This window comes from Schistocerca nitens, chromosome 4, assembly GCF_023898315.1.
Source record: "Schistocerca nitens isolate TAMUIC-IGC-003100 chromosome 4, iqSchNite1.1, whole genome shotgun sequence".
Classification (NCBI taxonomy): Eukaryota; Metazoa; Arthropoda; class Insecta; order Orthoptera; family Acrididae; genus Schistocerca; species Schistocerca nitens.
In genome coordinates, this window is record NC_064617.1 from 931123818 (window position 1) to 931141431 (window position 17614).

At 39.1% G+C, this 17614-nt stretch overlaps 1 protein-coding gene across 4 annotated transcripts in view; it reads right to left on the reverse strand.

Annotated features, from left to right (window-relative positions):
- The window catches only part of LOC126253563 (longitudinals lacking protein-like), a 398965-nt gene that overhangs the window by 144537 nt on the left and 236814 nt on the right, over positions 1–17614 (reverse strand). The window contains exon 5 of one of the 4 annotated variants that reach the window (XM_049954981.1): positions 11913–12362. The exons of the other annotated variants lie outside the window; for them this stretch is intronic. Within the exon in view, the coding sequence (XP_049810938.1) occupies positions 12085–12362 (278 nt within the window). The 3' untranslated portion in view covers positions 11913–12084. Of the gene's footprint in view, positions 1–11912; positions 12363–17614 lie in introns of those variants that run through there. 4 annotated transcript variants of the gene reach the window in all.

Below are 17614 nucleotides of genomic sequence, written 5' to 3' on the forward strand. Positions count from 1 at the left end.
TAATTTGTTTTATCTGAGTAATCCTTCAATGTATAAAATGTATTGCATAACAGGTACTTTTTAGCTACCTTTTTAAATAACTGTATTTTTGCAATTTCTTTAACCTCTTTTGGTAATTTATTGTACAGTTTTATTCCTTGGTAGGAAATGCTGTTGTGAGTTTTATGTTCATTTTTTCTTGGTAAATGTAAGTTGAGTCTAGCTCTTGTTGCATGGTCATGGACAGGGTTGTTTCAGCAGTAATTACGAATGTTATTTTTTATGTTTACAACTGACGGGTGAATGTATTCACATAGAGCAGTTAAAACCCTGAGTGTTTTGAACAGATCTTTACAATGAGCTCAACTAGTATTTTTGGTTATTATTCTTATGGGTCTTTCCTGGAGTTTGAAAATTGTGTTCATATTTTGTGTGTTTGTTCCCAAGAAAGAATGCCATAGCTAAGAATTAAGTGTACATATCAATAATATGTAACTAAAAGACACTGCATGTTACACACTGATGGTAGGATTCTGAGGGCATGATATGCTGATGACATTCTGTTTGCAAGTACCTTTGTGTGTTCATGCCACTTCAACTTTGAATCAATATTCATTCCTAGAAATTTTGCATTTGTTACACAGTCGATAGAGGTGCCATCTACATTTAATTTAACATTGTCATTTTTCCTCTTAAAACTGAAATTCATGGCATTAGTTTTCTTTATGTTCAATGTCACTTTATTCCTTATTGACCAATCATAAACATCCTTGAGAGTTTCATTTGCTTTCTCTGCAAGGAGTTCTCTTGTTTTCTCAGTAACTATAATATTGCTGTTATCATTGAAGAGAATTTTTTCACCATGAGTACCACTACTGGGAAAGTCATTGATGTATATCAGGAATAGTATTGGTCCTAATATGCTACCTTGCATAACCCCTATATTACTGTATTTTGGTTCTGATAAGTGTTTTACTAAATGTTTAGATCTATTTGAAGTATGTGTTATCTCCACTCTTTGTACCGTATCTGCTAGGTATGATCGAAAACAATCATTAGCTATCCCTCTTATTCCTAATGCTTCTAATTTATTTACACTCCTGGAAATTGAAATAAGAACACCGTGAATTCATTGTCCCAGGAAGGGGAAACTTTATTGACACATTCCTGGGGTCAGATACATCACATGATCACACTGACAGAACCACAGGCACATAGACACAGGCAACAGAGCATGCACAATGTCAGCACTAGTACAGTGTATATCCACCTTTCGCAGCAATGCAGGCTGCTATTCTCCCATGGAGACGATCGTAGAGATGCTGGATGTAGTCCTGTGGAACGACTTGCCATGCCATTTCCACCTGGCGCCTCAGTTGGACCAGCGTTCGTGCTGGACGTGCAGACCGCGTGAGACGACGCTTCATCCAGTCCCAAACATGCTCAATGGGGGACAGATCCGGAGATCTTGCTGGCCAGGGTAGTTGACTTACACCTTCTAGAGCACGTTGGGTGGCACGGGATACATGCGGACGTGCATTGTCCTGTTGGAACAGCAAGTTCCCTTGCCGGTCTAGGAATGGTAGAACGATGGGTTCGATGACGGTATTCAGTGTCCCCTCGACGATCACCAGTGGTGTACGGCCAGTGTAGGAGATCGCTCCCCACACCATGATGCCGGGTGTTGGCCCTGTGTGCCTCGGTCGTATGCAGTCCTGATTGTGGCGCTCACCTGCACGGAGCCAAACACGCATACGACCATCATTGGCACCAAGGCAGAAGCGACTCTCATCACTGAAGACGACACGTCTCCATTCGTCCCTCCATTCATGCCTGTCGCGATACCACTGGAGGCGGGCTGCACGATGTTGGGGCGTGAGCGGAAGACGGCCTAACGGTGTGCGGGACCGTAGCCCAGCTTCATGGAGACGGTTGCGAATGGTCCTCGCCAATACCCCAGGAGCAACAGTGTCCCTAATTTGCTGGGAAGTGGCGGTGCGGTCCCCTACGGCACTGCATAGGATCCTACGGTCTTGGTGTGCATCCGTGCGTCGCTGCGGTCCGGTCCCAGGTCGACGGGCACGTGCACCTTCCGCCGACCACTGGCGACAACATCGATGTACTGTGGAGACCTCACGCCCCACGTGTTGAGCAATTCGGCGGTACGTCCACCCGGCCTCCCGCATGCCCACTATACGCCCTCGCTCAAAGTCCGTCAACTGCACATACGGTTCACGTCCACGCTGTCGCGGCATGCTACCAGTGTTAAAGACTGCGATGGAGCTCCGTATGCCACGGCAAACTGGCTGACACTGACGGCGGCGGTGCACAAATGCTGCGCAGCTAGCGCCATTCAACGGCCAACACCGCAGTTCCTGGTGTGTCCGCTGTGCCGTGCGTGTGATCATTGCTCGTACAGCCCTCTCGCAGTGTCCGGAGCAAGTATGGTGGGTCTGACACACCGCTGTCAATGTGTTCTTTTTTCCATTTCCAGGAGTGTAATAGAATCTTGTGGTCAATAGTATCAAACACCTTAGAAAGATCCAAAAATATGCCTGTGACACACTCATCTTTATCAAGAGCATCGAGTACAATTTTTGTGAATTCTACTATGGCTGACTCCGTATTTTTGCCACTATGGAAACCAAACTGTGATTTGCGTAAAAGATTGTATTTATTCAGGTGATTCATTAATCTGTCTTTCATAATTGCTTCTATTATTTCTGTGAATGCCGACAGCATGGTAAATGGGCCAGTAATTTTCTGTGTCTTCTGCATTACCTTTCTTAAGCAAAGGTACAACTCTTGTCTGCTTTAACTGCTCTGGAAATGTCCCTGATGTGAAGGATTCATTTATTATACTTGTTAAGGGGCTTGTATAATCCCTATGCATCATTTCAGTACACACATTGGTACTTCATCTAATCATATTGAGTTTTTATTTTTTAGTTCTTGAGCAGTTTTATTGACTCCATTCTCTATGGTTGGAAGTAACATCATTGTACTTAGTGCAACATTATTTACAGGTGTTATATTTGTTTTGGGGAATTTTTGCTGTAACTTCTCTGCAATACTTGAAAAATGCTCATTTACGTAGTTAGCTAAGTGTTGTGGATCATTTATTACCTTATACCCCTCCCTTAGCAGTATGTCATTCTGTGTTTTTGTGCCTCTCCCCGCTACCTTTTTTATAACATCCGAGACTGCTTTGCTTTTATTCTCCGCATTATATTTTATTTTGTCATTAAATGACACCCTCCTACAGATGTTTTTGTACCTATGATAGAAATTTAAGAATTCTGGATGATTATGAACCTTTTTCATGGAACTGAGGTGTTTAAATGTTTGGGAGGACTTCTTAATACCTGCTTTTATCCATCTGTTTTTGTGAGATGTTGATACAGACATGCATACTTTTGAAAATGCCCTTTACCAAAGTTCAATTTAAACAATGTAGAGAATTTCATATTCACATTTGTTTCCTTATACCCTTCATCCCAGCTTTATTTTTCTAGTTCTTTTGAAAAATCTTTTATTTTGATTTCTGATAGATGTCGTTTGTAGCCTTGTAGCTTAGGGAATGTCTCAATACCTGATTTTACTGTTGTTATTTGACAGAGTGTAGTGATTCAAGAATTTCAGTGTAAATTCTAGAACCACTCAGCCTTCTACCATCTCGAACACACTATATTTTAGATATGAGTGTGAGAGAGCGGAATCCTACCTACTGCATGTCACACATCTGTGTGTGCAGTTTTAAATTCAATTGCTGGAAGAATGTAGAAGTAGCGGTCGAACAGCACCAACAAGTACCTGTCGGGTAGTCCATGGATGTTTAGTGAGTGTGTATGAAAGGACCATAGAGTATTTATGTAACTCTGTGAAAATAGTATCAGTGGCTATTGTTAGTGAAAAAAGAACTCTTAAGAAACTCTTATTTCAGCCTTGCTAGAGGCAAGACGTTTTTTATGAATCCTGTGATAGAGTTGTGGTTATTAAGCCAACTCATTTGTAAATATGATTAATTTTGTTTCTGACGTGAGATGATATGAGTGACATATGAGAAGTTTATGTGAGAAATGAGAATTTTGTTCTGTATGAAGTTCTAATACATCGTTAGTTGATGAAAAGGAACCTTCGAGTACCTACTTATTTCATGAGTAAAGAGGGAGTCTTAGAGGTTCCTTTAACTAGCATCATCCTTCAGAGAAGAAGTTTATAGAGATTCCAGCAGCCACCTAACCAGTGAAGAAGATTGACTGTGCACTCCCAGGTAAGTCAACTTGTATAAAGGAGGTGGGAAGGTAGCATACATACACTTCACACACTCTTCTGTTGACCATACCATTAGAATGTGGTGACCGGTGTGGAAGGACCAAAGAAAAAAGGAATTTCGAGATGAAAATGAGAGAAAAAGCTATCAAGTGTTGCCATAGCAACCAAGCATAACAAGACAAGGGAACCATTTTAAGAAACTAGATCCTGCCCATGTATCTGATGGAGAGAATTTGTGAATGCAAAAAAAGGAGAAGACGTGAGAGAGTCACAATGTTAAAAACCGAAAAGAAAATTTCGATGTATTAGACCAAGAAGAGATACGTCTAGAACGATTCAACTCAGAAGGTCCAGTGCACGGAGTGTACAGCTCTCACACATATTGCAGTGATGCAGACGTGGAAACCAACGTCAGATGCCACCGGCACCATTTGCTGTTCACCGGTGCTGACCTGCTCACCAACGTGTCACAAATTCTACACCACATGAGTGTAAAACAAAAATTTATTGTTTAAGTACAAAGTGGTACAAACTGTTGAGTGAACTTTATTAGTGCAGTTATTATACTTAAAGTTAATTTGTAAATGCTCACAAGGTCTAAAGCTTGTAAAAGTATAGATAACATACAGCAAGTTGGGGAAACTTCAGAACCAACCATGGCTATGAAAGTTACCAAAGAAGTTTCTGACTGGCCTGAATTAGTAAATCTAATTAAAGCTCAGAGTATACCATTAAAAGTGACTCTAAGTGAAGAAATAGGCTCAGTAAACTTTTGATTAGATGCCCAGAGTGAAGCTTTAAGTACCCAATTAAATGCTCAATCGAAGGTTCAGAGTGAAACTTTAGGTTTGATAAATGCCAAGGTCGATTCACAAAGTATAGAATTTAGTAATCTATGCAAAGGCATGGGTGTTATGAAGACTCAATTTGGTGCATTAAATAATAAAGTGGATAATTTAAAGATAGATTTAAAGACGTAATTGACTAGTTCATTGACCAGTCATGTAAATCAAATATATTCACATGGAGCAGTTAAAACCCTGAGTGTTTTGAACAGATCTTTACAATGAGCTCAACTAGTATTTTTGGTTATTATTCTTATGGTTCTTTCCTGGAGTTTGAAAATTGTGTTCATATTTTGTGTGTTTGTTCCCAAAAAAGAATTCCATAGCTAAGAATTAAGTGTACATATCAATAATATGTAACTAAAAGACACTGCATGTTACACACTGATGGTAGGATTCTGAGGGCATGATATACTGATGACATTCTGTTTGCAAGTACCTTTGTGTGTTCATGCCACTTCAAGTCTTTCCATATTCACTAACTTCTATTGCTGAAGTTCTTCCTGGTTTCTGTAGTTTCAATAACCTACATCTTATCTCTGGATACGTCTTTTCCTATGAACACACATTCTTTCCCCTACAACACGTAGTGGTTCTCATATTGCAACAGGTTTCTAGTCTGTCATTTCAATGTTTGGGCATAATGGTATAATTGTGTGTATGTGGGTGTGTGTTCATGTAGTCTGATTCTTCAGCCTTCTTATCTAAAGATGACTGATGTCAGATACGTTCATAGGAAAATATGTACATATATATATATATATATATAAAAATTATGATGGTTCTATATATATGAAGAGGTGTATATAAAGAAAGTATAGTGGTGATCAACTCATGCGCAAAGAGAGACAAAAGCATGTGAGTTAGTGGAATAACTATAAAGCAGTAGTGAGCAGGGCATAGACAAGGAAGAGGCATGAGCAAAGAAAGAGAATGTAAGCTAGAGTGGAATTAATTGTGACAGTCATTTAAGAAAAGTCAGTGTAATTTATACTTTGAGGAGTTGATGGATTGTAGGATAGTGGGACTTAAATAGTGTAAGGAGACATATTATCTATGGAGAGTATAGAATTTGAGAAGTAGAGGAGGACTCTAGGGAGTAAATGATGCAGTAAAAAGTGAATGTGAAGTTTAGAATAGATTTGTAGCTTTACCAGGGAACACTTAATTATAGTATACATAGAAATGTATACTAGGGTAATGAACCATGAGGCCTACTCAGAAAGGATAAGGGGGGGCATACCTGGCATTTACGAAGTATATAGGGCAGGCATACCTACATGATGGAAATAGGACGACCTGTGGCCTAAAAGATAGGAATGTTTTATAAGGGGGCATACCTACCAAAATGGAAAGAGGAAGTGCTCTCATAGGGTCAACCCAGAAGCAAGGTATAGGTACTGATCCTAGGAGAAGGGGACAGTATCGTGACAAACGTCACAAAATTTTATAGGGATTATTCTGGAAAGTTTGAATTCTATGCACAACTAGCATTATTATGTTTCATATAAAGAAATGAGTGTCAAAAGAACACTTTCATTTCACCCAGAGTTCCTCCAAACTATATGCTACAAGCTACAAACTAATAAAAAGAATGAGAACAGAAAATAGAATACTCAAGTGTCATGAACACGTGAAGTTCACAATTGGAAAAAAAAAGCCTCATGATTTCTAAATACTAGTCTAGCTTACTAAAGCATGAATGAATACTCAAGTCTTGAAATCAAAGTAAAGTGAGAATAAAATGAAGAAACGCTCAGCTAAAGATTGCTCTAGAGATAACAAAGGGTTGTTATTGAAGTAGAACATGTGTATATAAACCTATGTACGAAATGTATACTGCTAAAATGTAAATATTAGCATGTGTGATATTATGTACATAATGATTATGTATAAAACATCACGTATTCTATCTGAGAGGGGAGGGATATATAGTGTTTGAGAATTTCGGTGTAAATTCTAGAACCACTCGGCCTTCTACCATCTCGAACACACGATATTTTAGATATGAGTGTGAGAGAGTGGAATCCTACCTACTGTGTGTCACATGTCTGTGTGTGCAGGCTTAAATTCAGTCACAGGAAGAATGTACATGTGGCGGTTGAATGGCACCGACAAGTATCTGTCAGGTAGTCCATGGATGTTTAGTGAGTGCGTACGAGAGGACCATGGAGTATTTATGTAACTCTATGATAATAGTGTCAGTGGCTATTGTTAGTGAAAAAAGAACTCTTAAAAATCTCTTATTCCAGCCTTGCTACAGGCAAGATGTATTTTATGAATCCTGTGATAGAGTCGTTGTTATTAAGCCAACTCATTTGTAAATATGATTAACTTTGTTTCTGGCATGAGACAATATGAGTGAATTACGAGAAGTTTATGTGAGAAATGAGACTTTTGTTCTGTGTGACGTTCTAATATATTGCTAGTTGATGAAAAGTAACCTTCGAGTGCCTACTTATTTCACAAGTAAAGAGGGAGCCTTAGAAGTTCCTTGAACTCATTTACAGCTACATCACATTTTGAATTGTCCATATTTGTGACCACATGGTCAATTACTGATTCAGTCATTGTAGTAACCCTTGTTACGCTATTGACCAATAGGGACATGCCAAAACTTTGAAGGATATTTATGAAGAGGCTGCTGGATTCATTTATGATATTAGTGTTGATGTTAATGTCCCCACACAGAATTATATTGACCTTTGTACATGTGTCGGCATTACCACTGGGAGATCTATACACACACAAAATGATTAATTTTTTGGTGATATCAAGCCCTGTTAATTCAATAGCTGATATTTCAAAGTGTTTGTCTTCACTTACTGTATTGAGGTCATGAATTTATTTGAACTGTGTTCATTTTCTGATATAAATGCAAGATCCTCTACCCCTTGAAGCAGTTCTGCAGTAAGAGTTTGCCCTTTCATACAATTATAATACTACATGTTGGATTTCTGTGTCTCTACACCAGTGCTCAGTACCACAAACGACTGTGGAGTTCAAAGTTTGGAGCTCAACTTCTAATAGTTGTATTTTATTTTTTATTGATTGCATGTCGTGATGGAGGACTGTTGAGTCTGTGAAATTCCCTATGTGACTCTTTCCAATGATTTGTTTTTCTTTGTGACACCTGGTATGTGTGATTTTTGAAGTGTTAAAATCTGTCTTGTGAGTGATTGTTTCAGTATTTTTTTAAACTGCTGGAGATACTCTTTAGACAGGGGAACCAGTTGTCTGGATTTATCCCAAAAAAGACCTACTTTTCCTACCTATGACAACCGGTATTTTACCATGTGTGGCCTGAGATCCACCCCCTATACTTTCATGAATCTTCCCTTCCCAGTGTTGTTTAGGTGTAGGCCATGCCTAGCGAAACCCCATCTGTTGATAGTCCCGACAGGTGCTAGAGAAACATGAGCAAAGTTGGCTGTCCTCAGAGCCATCCCTAAACCCACAATGATTCACCTCACAGCTCCATCAAAGTGTGGTTGATCATGATGCTGGAACAGCTCAACAAAGTGTACACTGGTGCCACAAGTCAGGGAAGCTATTTTGTCCAAGTCACCAACTACGTCATACGCCCCATCCCTGTCCAAACTGTTTCCTGCCCCACCCACTACCACTACATGGTCCTCTTTTGTAAAGTCCATACATAAAGACCCTAGGTCCTCTAAAACATGATTTAGCGCTGCATTTGGCTTGAAGATAATGGTGGCCTGGTACGCTGCCCCTAAACTTTCCTGTAACCAAGGGCCGACACCTCGCCCATGGCTATTGCCTAGCAGAAGCACTTTAATCTTCCTAAAACTTTGTACATTTCTAGGCTTCTTCGCCTTGGTTGAAGTGTGCTGCACATTTCCTGCTCCTTGTTCTATCTGAGGCTCTTCTCCACTTAACTCTGGCAGGGGTCAACAGAGGCATCTGATCCCACCTGTCGGCTTTGACCCATGACATAAGGGTGTTGTCGTGTGTGATGTCATGATGGCACGGAGTTTAGTTTATTAGTGTGTTGTATTCGTAGATGTTGTCTTTTTGCAGTTGGTGGTGTCCTCTGGTGGTGTGCGTATGGTCTGCATGTTATGTGGTGTATTGGGTTCATTTGGGTGTCGGTGCTTGCAGTGTGCATTTATCGGTCGTGACTGTTATAGAAGAATGGAAATTAATTTCAGTGAGTTAAGAATTAAGTTTCCATTGTGTTTATATTATTGCGGTATCATTTGATGTTATTGGTTTGCTGTTTGTCGTATTTTAAGTTGTTTAATTCAATTTGTGGCTTTTTTTGTTAGGTATGGATATGACTTCTAAGTTTAATAGTGCATGTCTGCAAGCTGAAATGGGGGATGACATGTTGTCCATCATTAAGCTTGTGTGTGTGTGTGTGTGTGTGTGTGTGTGTGTGTGTGTTTGGGGTGGCTGAGCTAGTGTGTAGCACCGGAACCTTTTTGTGGCAAGTAGTCGTTTTTTTGGGTCTCCTGTTTGTGTATTATGATGTTCGGTGGGGTTTTTATGTGTTATTTGGTTGGTGTTATTTACTGGATGTGTTGGTGGTTGATGTTATGGTATCATTACTTGTGGTTGATTTATGTATCTTAGAGGAAGTATTCAATTTCAATTTTCTTTTGTATCGTCAGTTGCATTTGAGCTATATAAGTCATGGGAAGTGACCAATTTCAATTTGTCATCGTAGCTGTGTGTTGGTATCATGAGCAGCTGTTGACCTATATAGGTCAAGGAAAGTGTCCGATTCCAATGTGTCACTGTAGCTATGTGTGTTTTGGTATTGTGAGCTGCTGTTGACCTATATATGTCAAGGGAAGTGTCCAATTCCAATGTGTCGTAGCTGCGTGTGTGTTTTAGTATCGTGAGCTGCTGTTGAGCTATATAGGTCAAGGGAAGTGTCCAATTCCAATGTGTCGTAGCTGCGTGTGTGTTTTAGTATCGTGAGCTGCTGTTGAGCTATATAGGTCAAGGGAAGTGTCAAAATCCAATTTTTGTTATTTTAGGTGTTGGTTTTGTGGTATCGATAGTTACGGTGGATTATAATTTTTGGAGTAGTTGGTTTTTATTTTGTGGGATCGACAATTGCAGATGAGCTATGTGGGTGCAGGGAAGTGACCGATTCCTGTTGATATTGTAAGTGTAGTGGAATTTGGGGATTTTGTGGTGTTTTTATGTCGTCATGCTTTGTGATTTGGGATCATGGTGTGTGTGTGTGTGTGTGTGTGTGTGTGTGTGTGTGTGTGTTTTTATATTTGGTTTGTCCCCACCCAAAAACCCCAAATTTCCCATGCTGGTCCCATTAGTTTGATTATATTTTTGGAGGGTACATGTTTGTTGGTTTTATATGTATTTTCGTGTTTGTTGTCGTGTTTATGTAATGACGTCATAGGTGCCATATTGGAGACATTGAGAACGATTTTTCCGCCATATTGGCTATCAGATCGCGTTCTCTTTCTTCCTATCCTCCTACCAGCTGCCAGTACCCAATCACCCTCCTCCTCCCTATCTCCCTGGGTCCTTATGAGTTCCTTCCTTGCTTCCTTCAACTGTGCCTGAAGGGCACAGACTTTCCTTTCCTGTTCCCCAATCAAAATGTTCCTACTGCATACTCTGCAGTTGCAGGAGAGAGCCTATTCTGTTCTCCCACCATTCTCCCCACTGAATCCTCCCCCCCCCCCCCCCCCCCCCAGTGAAAATATTTCCTACAAGATTGGCAACAAATCCCTCTACTCACTATCCTATAACTGCTCCCACATTTCTCCCTCATGGTCAGTTTCGAAAGAATAATTAAGGTTGGCTGTGTGTCAACAAAAAATGACAAAAAGGTCTTATGTGTGGTGGTTGTAGTTTTTGTACTGACAGAAGATTGAATTTGTAATTACTTTGCTTTTAGAGAATTTACATTATCAGGCTTGTTTGGTCTGCCATTTGTGATACGTGTTTCAATTTGCAAAATTTTAAGGATGAGAAAAGTTGTTCACGTAAATATGTAAAACCAAACATGCACATAATAGATGCCACTTTTGCATATAGTTGAGGAAATCTATACTGTGGAAGGTAAGAATAAAACTGAATGACTTCATTCCCTATTCTAAATGCCTCCTTAATAAAATAATTATATTGCAGATCTATTAATTCTGCTTGCGCCTCTGCAGACACAGTTCTGATGTCAACATGTGTGGTTGACATGAAGATGTCAAAGTCAGCTCAAGTGACCTGAAATTCTCAAATCTTTTCATGAATACTACATAAAAAATATCAAGAGAATGGAAAAGAGGAAACATCATTGAAATCAGATTCCAGTGAATCCATCAAATCTTGACATTGTCTGTGATTCAGTCTTGCAGATTGCATGAAATTTACAGTACTAAGAACATTCATAATCTTGTCAAACTGCACAGCCTTGGCATAAAGTTTAATTTTAGTGCATTTACATCTTTAACAATATTAGCCTGTCTCAACAATTTAGCCCAAAACAGCTATGTTGTTTTTGTTTTTAGCAAAGTATCAGTAAATGTGAGACATTAATAGTTTTGTGTAACCTCATTGTTCTCAAAATAATCATATGAATTTAATATAAACAACAAGTTGTATTAATACTGTTGTTCAATTGTGTGTGTGTATATATAGTAAAAAAGGATGATGACACAAGTTTCACATTGACATTTATTAACATATCTTACTACACATGGTACAATTTTCACTTTCACTACTTCATTTTACAAAGAAAACAAAACACAATTTTTTTCCAAATTTTATTAGAATATTGTTGCTGACAATCAAACAGCATATGATAAATTTTCTTGGATGCAATCAGTGGCATGGTAGATCATTTTGTTCCTACATTTGTACCCAATCTCACAGCAATACAGATTAGAATAATAACTGTCCAGATGGTTGTAGGTTGCTCTGAACATGAATGCTCTCTCTTACTTCTGTAGTTGTATTTTACTGTATCAGCCTCACATCATAAAAAAATGAGTTACAAGATGTCCCTATGTTGGTATTTGATATGTCTTTGGAAATTTCCTTTACGTTTTGACCGGTATGAACAATAAGGACATTGGAATCTGGCTTCTTTCCCGCACTCATTTTTCACATGACTGTAAAGTCCACTTTTCCGCTTGTACTTCTTACCACATTCATTGCATTCAAAGCTTGCATCTGTGCTGTTCCATGTTTTGGAAGTGAGATGATACAGTTGTGAACTCTGCAATACTGGTATCTGGCCCACATGTATTCCATCAGTTCTCATGTAACCTGTGAAAAAAAAGTAAATATGGAGTATATGACTTCAATTGAGTTCTTAAAAACATATTAACTTTGTTAGTCATAAAAAGCCTACAAAATGCAACATTTATAAAAAAAATTAGTATCCAAAATATACAAACAAATGGATAATATCCAGATCAACACATTGCTTAATAAGACAATTTTGTAACAGACCATAAAAAGACAATAGCATAAAAATAAAGCATTTTGTTAAATGGAGTTTACACCAAAGGAACATTCTATTTCACATTATTTCGATACATCACTGTCATTATTTCATTTAAAAAAACAGCTAACACATATAAATACATATCTGAACTAGTTTATTTTCTAATAACTTGGTTTAGTTAATGATCTGATGTGATCTGTGGATCACATTCACAGCAAGTGTTATCATAATAAATGTGTCAATTCAACAACCATTGCAAACGTTTCTAAAAAAAAATATTTTTTTATGACTACATGCTGGATATTGCCATGTTTGTAGTTAAAATCTTATTTTTAGTAAAGAATTGCTTTATAGTAAAGAATGAGTTACCAAGGAGCAACTTTAAGCCTCATCTGAAAACACTTATCTTGTCTATCAGACATTTATCTGCTTAGGTAGGTTGTATGACATCTTCCTTTATGTCATTCATCATTTTCTGTCCATAAAATGAAGAAAAGAATTTGGGTATAGACAAAGTGAAGAACATCTTAAAAACAGTATTAGCAATAATGATCATTAAACATTATAAACTACGTGTATTCATTTGGAATGTTAATAACGTATTAAACTTAACAAGAATGTTACCACTTTGAGACTAGTCTGTTACTTAAGAGGTTATATTAAATCCCTGTCATGTATCTCCTATCTATACCTTAATGTCTAGAGGACCATACAGATATTTATCAAAGAATAATGGCAACTTACATGCTGTTAGAATAGTGGCCTGTTCATAATGAACATAACCACTTGTTACATAGTCACTAGAAGTTTCAATCTTTCAAACTATGTCAGTGATTGCCAACATGTGGGTAATTACCACATGGAGGATAATACAAAATTTTAAATACCAAACATATCACTTAATTAAATTACTTTAGTTAATAAGCCATCTCTACAATTATTATATCATTAGACTTTAACTTTTATTGCACAAGTCAACAAGAATTACCATAAATTTTCAAATCATGTCACCCAACATGGAAGAAGCCACAGCTTGTGTAACAAATCCAGAAACAATGTTATCTGAAATTTGTACACATTCAGATATGACCATGACAAGTTGAGTCATTTGACTGAATTACAACCTTGCCTGTTGTTCACCATTTTGTTTGTTGTTGTTTGTTCATTCATCAAGACAAAATAACAGATAATGTATTTACTTTCAAAGTGACATATCTTGTGAATTTATTTGGAGAAATCAAACTTACATTATCTTGCAAGGAAAGTTGGTGAATATTTTAATCGACAGGAAAAGACTGACAGTTTTCATTGCAAGTTGTGGATTTCAAAGTGACATATCTTGTGAATTTATTTGGAGAAATCAAACTTACATTATCTTGCAAGGAAAGTTGGTGAATATTTTAATCGACAGGAAAGACTGACAGTTTTCATTGCAAGTTGTAGATTTATCAATATTGGTTTGAAATATATGATGTTTTAATGTTCACAGAACTAGTAACAATACTCGATGCATGTAATAAAAAATGCTCAATCACAGATAAAATAATTTAGCACTTACAATTAACAATATGCTCTATCAAGCATTTTCCTACACCCCACCACATACTCACCGACCACCACACACAAGCAACTTTCTCAGAATTGATAACACCCAGGACTGGAGGAAATGAATCGCACTCTCCATCAGGATATCGACTACCTCTTGTAATACCCTGAAATGGGAACTATCCACCCTATTATTCACTCCATTCCTCCCACAGTGGTATTCTGCTGCCCACAAAACCTGTGTAATATCTCTGTCTGTCCCTGTTCCATCCCTGTAATAGACCTAGATGCAAGACCTGTCTCATACATCCTACAAAATCCACCTACTCCATCCCTGTCACAGGCATCTGTCCACATGAATAGCCACCACCAAACTGTGGCCAAGAGGCAGCAGGACTACCCAGTAGCTGAATATTCCACCCAACATGATGTGCTTGACTCAAATACTGCTTCACAGATTATGCCATAAAGGTTCTTTCCAAAAACATATTTTTTCACATGAATTGTCACTTGAAATCTCTCCTTACGACATATCCATTGTTTCCGTAACATCCCCTGGTGTCAACCTCCACTAGTCTCTGTCCTCCACCTGTCTCTAACCCCTTCTCTGATACCACTCCAATCTCACATACATGCCTTCTATCCACCTGCACATCTGCACAGTCCTTTCCCCTTCTCTGCTTCCCTCTTCTCACCTTCTGCACCGAAAGCACTGTCTCCCCATGTTGCACCTAGCAGCCTACCATCCTGCCCCTACCATGTCTCTGCACATACCCACAGGTGGCATTAAAGCATCTTCCCCTCCCTCCCCCCCTCCCCCCTACTCTGCTATCCTTCCTCTTCACTGCACCATGGCTCTTCTGCACTCTTACTACTCATACCAGCTTATATTGCTGATTTGTTTACATCTGACAAAGTAGTTAACCTAATAGCTGATAATATCAAGCAGTCTTCTTTCAATGTACCTATTTGCTACTCAATGCATCCTCTGTGTGATGAAAAGCATTCCATCTCATTTCATATTTTGTATTCCACCCTGGATTTTCCACTATTTTATTAAAAAATTGTCTTAGACATGAGAAACACCAACCTCTCTCATTACCTTATTATTACTTTGTTTAACTGAACACCTACCAAAACAAGTGAGATTTATTTGCATGATTGTTAATTAAATATCTGTGATTTTTCATTATTTCGAAAATAGATTTAATACTTTTACTCTAAGGTTTACTTAAAAACTGAAGTTTCTTGGAGTAAAACCTGAAACTTACTTCCTTCAGAGTCAAATAATTTGTATGAGGAACAAGTAGTTGGCAATCTTTTTCATTTTATTTTGCAAATGTAGGAATTGAAGATCTTTCCAGTAGAATACAGTCAACCTACTCTGAATCAAAGGTGAGAAGAAAACGTCTACATCGAATTTATTATTATGCTGTCTTTGGCTATTCTGAAACCAAGATAAGGAGTTTTGACATACCTGGTCATACATCTGCTTGAAGTTTCCCAGTGGCAGCGATCACAGTGAACAATTGGCTGTAAATGTGGTCACCAACACATCCCTTGGCATATCCATAGGCAGCAATAAAGCATCATCCCCCCAATACTCTGCTATCCTTCCCCCTCACTGCACCAGCACAACCTATATCCAATAACATGGATGAGACACACACATTTGGTCTCACATCTTTTACTTCCATAAATGCTAGATCCCCCTCACAGAATTAGTGTTATGGCCAGTCCATGTCTTAATTAGATAATTAAGTCTCATTTACCAAGTTGCACATGTTGCACCTTCTAACTGTACAACAACGGGCACTCTGACAAACAACACGTGTGGCACTTTTATACACTCATGCTCATAAATTAAGGATAATTGCAGAATGTGGTGCCACACAATGTGGCGCTACACAAAACTAGCACTAATAGTATAGGCACATAGGGAACACACATGACACAGATCTGTAAGTCCATGGTATTGGTGATAAGTTGAGAAAACTGTCCCAAAACACACGTGCTGCTAAATGCCACTGTTTCGTGTGCATGTACCCCGACATCAATATGCGATACGATCACCATGCACTTGTACACAGGCCTCACAATGGGTTGGCATACTCTGGATCAGGTGGTCAAGCAGCTACTGGGGTGTACCCTCCCATTCTTGTACCAGTGCCTGTCGGAGCTCCTGAAGTGTCGTAGGGGTTTGAAGATGTGCAGCGATATGTCGACCGAGAGCATCCCAGACATGCTTGATGGGTTTAGGTCTGGAGAACAGGCAGGCCACTCCATTCATCTGATATCTTCTGTTTCAAGGCACTCCTCCATGATGGCAATTCAGTGTGGCTGTGGGTTATCTTCCATCAGGAGGAAGGTGGGACCCACTGTGCCACTGAAAAGTTGGACATACTGGTGCAAAATGACGTCCTGATACACCTGACTTGTTACAGTTCCTCTATCAAAGACATACAGGGGTATACGTACATCAATCATAGTCCCACCCCACACCATAAAACCACGACCTCCATACAGGTCCCTTTCAAGAACATTAAGGGGGTGGTATCTGGTTCCTGATTCACGCCAGATGATAACCCCGTGAGAATCACTGTTCAGACTATACCTAGAGTTGCCTGTGAACATAACCGGAGACCACCGTTCCAATGAGCATGTACTGTGTTCTTGACAGCAGGCTTTACGGGCTCTCCTGTGATCAGGGGTCAGTGGAATGCACCTTGCAGGACTCCAGGTGAATAAACCATTTCTGTTCAGTCAACTGTAGACTGTGTTTCTGGAGACAACTGTTCCAGTGGCTGCAGTAAGGTCCCGAGCAAGGCTACCTGCAGTACTCCGTGGCCGTCTGCGGGCACTGATGGTGGGATATCGGTCTTCTTGTGGTGTTGTACACTGTGAACGTCCCATACTGTATTCCTGTACACGTTTCTTCATTTTCTGTCTGCTGGAATCGTTGCCATAATATTGAGATCACACTCTGTGGCACATGGAGGGCCTGTGCTATGACCTGCTGGGTTTGACCAGCCTCCAGTTGCCCTAATATTCTACCCCTCGTAACGTCATCAATATGTGATCTTTGAGCCATTTTCAACACACAGTCACCATTAGAATAACTAAAAACATCTGTACACTTACTTGCTGCACCGTACTCTGACATGCACCAACACACCTCTGCATATGTGGACTGCTGCAAGCACCACCGTGTGACAACCGCAGGTCAAATGCACCGCATGGTCATACCCCAAGGTTATTTAACCCACGAACCACCTAAAAGAGCGTTGTTTCACCATGTATCAGCATTATCTTTAATTTATGAGCATGAGTGAATTAAAGTTAATCAGTAATCATTGTTAACTGTCCTTCTTCATTGTCCACCTTCTTATTCACAATGACACAGCATCGCACCATTACATTAATGCTGTTTTGACTGACATTGCTTCCACACTCAAAATTTCGGAATGGACTGACTTAAAAATGGCTTCAGACTCAGTGCTTTTATATCTTTTCAAAAATGGCTCCA